The following is a 2,610-nucleotide window of genomic DNA, read 5'->3' on the forward strand; positions in this document are numbered from 1 at the left end:
ACATCTGTGGAATTCAGCTGGCTGTGGAACTTAGTAGGTTTTGGTCCTTCCCACCATCTGGGCTGCCCGAGCTCTCGGCACATCTTTTGTAGCAGTGAAGGAGTCAGAGAGTGGTTGAGGCTGGAAGGGCCTTCTGAAGATCATCTAGTCCAAAGAGTTCCAAGGGAGGATTTCAGACTGCAGGTAGTGATTGTCTCTTGGGCAGGAGCCTGTTCCCAGCAGCCCTTTCCACAATTCCCATGTTTTCTCTCCAGGTGGAGAGCGATTACTGCCTCTTACTGGCCCTGCCCTGCGGCCGGGACCAGGAGGATGTGGTGAACCAGACAGAGTCTCTGAAGGCTGCCTTCATCAGCTACCTGCAGGCCAAGCAAGCTGCAGGCATCATCAACGTCCCCAACCCTGGCTCCAATCAGGTATGGGCAGAGAAAAACCCCTGGGAACATCTAGATAAACCAAATCCATAGGTAGGGAAACCTTCCACCCAGCTGTTTGCTTGGAGGGACAGTTGAGGTGCCTGGTTTTGGGGTGAAACCCCCACATTTGCTGCCTGCTGACATCCCCACCCAAAATGTCATCAATAAAATTACTGAATATGAAACTACAGCAAAAGCATAGCCCCAAATATCATCATTTCATTCACAACTCGATGTCTTCAGGCTGAGAGGGTTGGGGTGTTCAGCCTGGAGAAGAGAAGGCTCCAGGGAGACCTTAGAGCACCTTCCAGTGCCTGAAGGGGTTCCAGGAAAGCTGGGGAGGGACTTGGGACAAGGGCAGGGAGGGATGGGATGAGAGGGAATGGATTGAAACTGGAAGAGGGGACATTTAAGTTGGACGTGAGGTGGGAATTCTTTAGTGTGAGGGTGGTGAGACACCTGGAGCAACCTGGTCTGGTGGGAGGACCCCATGCAGGGGTCTTGGATCTAGGTGATCCTTAAGGTCCCTTCCAACCCAAACCCTTTCAAGATTCCATGATATGATTCTATGAGAACAAACCAGTCCCATTTTCCAGTTCTTTTTCTGTGTTGGGTGTTGATTCCTCCCTTCTTCCTCCTACCAATTTCTCCAGAACACCTGGAGCTTTTTTGCTCTTGGCCACATCGAGACAAAACATTTGGGTTTGTTCATGGTTTTACTCTGTTTATTGCAGCCACGTTGCTGATCAAGTTAAATTTAATCTGTTTCCTGGGGTAGAAACAGCACTGAATGAGCAGTCAGTGCTTGGAGCAAAAATGATAATTAAAGGGATTTTTTCTGCCTTTCCCAATCAAACCAGCAGCTTTTCTGTCCCTGGTGTGGAAAATCTCCCCACCTTGGCAACCACACCCTACTTTCATAGAAATAAGATGCTTGATAAGCCTTGAATCACCCCAAAAAAACACCCAAATTTCACAACATTTTTGCCCACCCCGGCTTCTCCCTCCTCATTTTTTTTGTCCCCTCCCTCATCCCTGTGGTTTTTTTTTTCCTTCCCTCATCCCTGGGGATTTTTTTTTCCCTTCCCTCATCCCTGTTTTTTTTTTCCCCTCTCTCCCAGCCTGCCTACGTTCTGCAGATCTTCCCACCCTGTGAATTTTCAGAGAGCCACCTCTCCCGTCTCGCCCCGGACCTCCTGGCCAGCATCTCCAACATCTCCCCTCACCTGATGATCGTCATCGCCTCGGTATGAGCTGTTTACCAGTTCCTGCCTTTGATTCTTTTTCAGTTCTATTTTTTTTTTTCCTCCAAGGCCCTGCAGCAAAAAAAAATAAAACACAAAAAAAGAGGAAAAAAAGAAAAAGCCCAGAAAAAAACCACAAGAGAAAAGAAAAAGAGAGAATGAAAGTGATGAAATAAGAAAATGCTGCCAGACCCACCAGCCTCCTGCCCTCGATCAAACTGTTGCTGGGTAGTGGTTCTGCTACCTTGGATGTTTACATGTTGCTTTAGCTTCTGGACAACTGATGCACTCAGCAGAGGGGCTGGTGGGGGGGTTTCCTGTGCCTGCTTTTTGGGGACAAAAAAAAAAAAAAAAAGAAGAGAAAAAAGGAGGGCTTATTTTTTTTAACAAAACGAAAACAAGAAAAAAAGGAAAAAAAAAAACCACAACAAAAACCGACGCAAAAAAAAAGCCAAAAAAAAAAGAAGAATTAAAAATAAAAACTACACAAAAAAAGAAAAAAAAAAAAAAAAGAAGAACCTGAACTGCCTTTGCACTAAATTAGTGACTTGGACCTTTGCACAGTTGGGGACACGCTGTGACGTTCTGGATGTCTTGACACACACGGACACACACGGTGGACTGAAATGCAGGACCTGGGGCCTGACATCTGTGGGTCAAGGATCATTTCACACACCTTTTTATTTTATTGGTTGCTTTTCTGTTTGTTTTTTTTTGTTTGTTTTTGGTTCCTTTTCCTTCGGGGGTTGTTGTTATTTTTTTTTTTCGGTGTCAAGTCTGGTTTTTTTCTGGATGTGAAACCTCCCTCTCCTCCACCTGCCCCTGCTGCAGCCGTCTTCTCTTCATCTGGGATGTACAGTTTACACTGAAAACCTACAACAGAAAAATAACAAACAAAAAAGGGAGAGAGTTATTTTCCTTCCTGGTGGGATATGCAGAACTCAGTGGGTGTG

General features: G+C 45.9%; 1 protein-coding gene across 1 annotated transcript in view; it reads left to right on the forward strand.

Annotated features, from left to right (window-relative positions):
• SPEN (spen family transcriptional repressor) overlaps positions 1-1,795 on the forward strand; it is an 84,093-nt gene extending 82,298 nt beyond the window's left edge. The window contains 2 exon segments of the mRNA XM_009995775.1: positions 255-413; positions 1,535-1,795. Of these exon segments, the coding sequence (XP_009994077.1) occupies positions 255-413; positions 1,535-1,666 (291 nt within the window). The 3' untranslated portion in view covers positions 1,667-1,795.
• Positions 1,796-2,610: the final 815 nt, after the last annotated feature.

This window comes from Chaetura pelagica, unplaced genomic scaffold (genome assembly GCF_000747805.2).
Source record: "Chaetura pelagica isolate M959 unplaced genomic scaffold, ChaPel_1.0 scaffold234, whole genome shotgun sequence".
Taxonomy (NCBI): Eukaryota; Metazoa; Chordata; class Aves; order Apodiformes; family Apodidae; genus Chaetura; species Chaetura pelagica.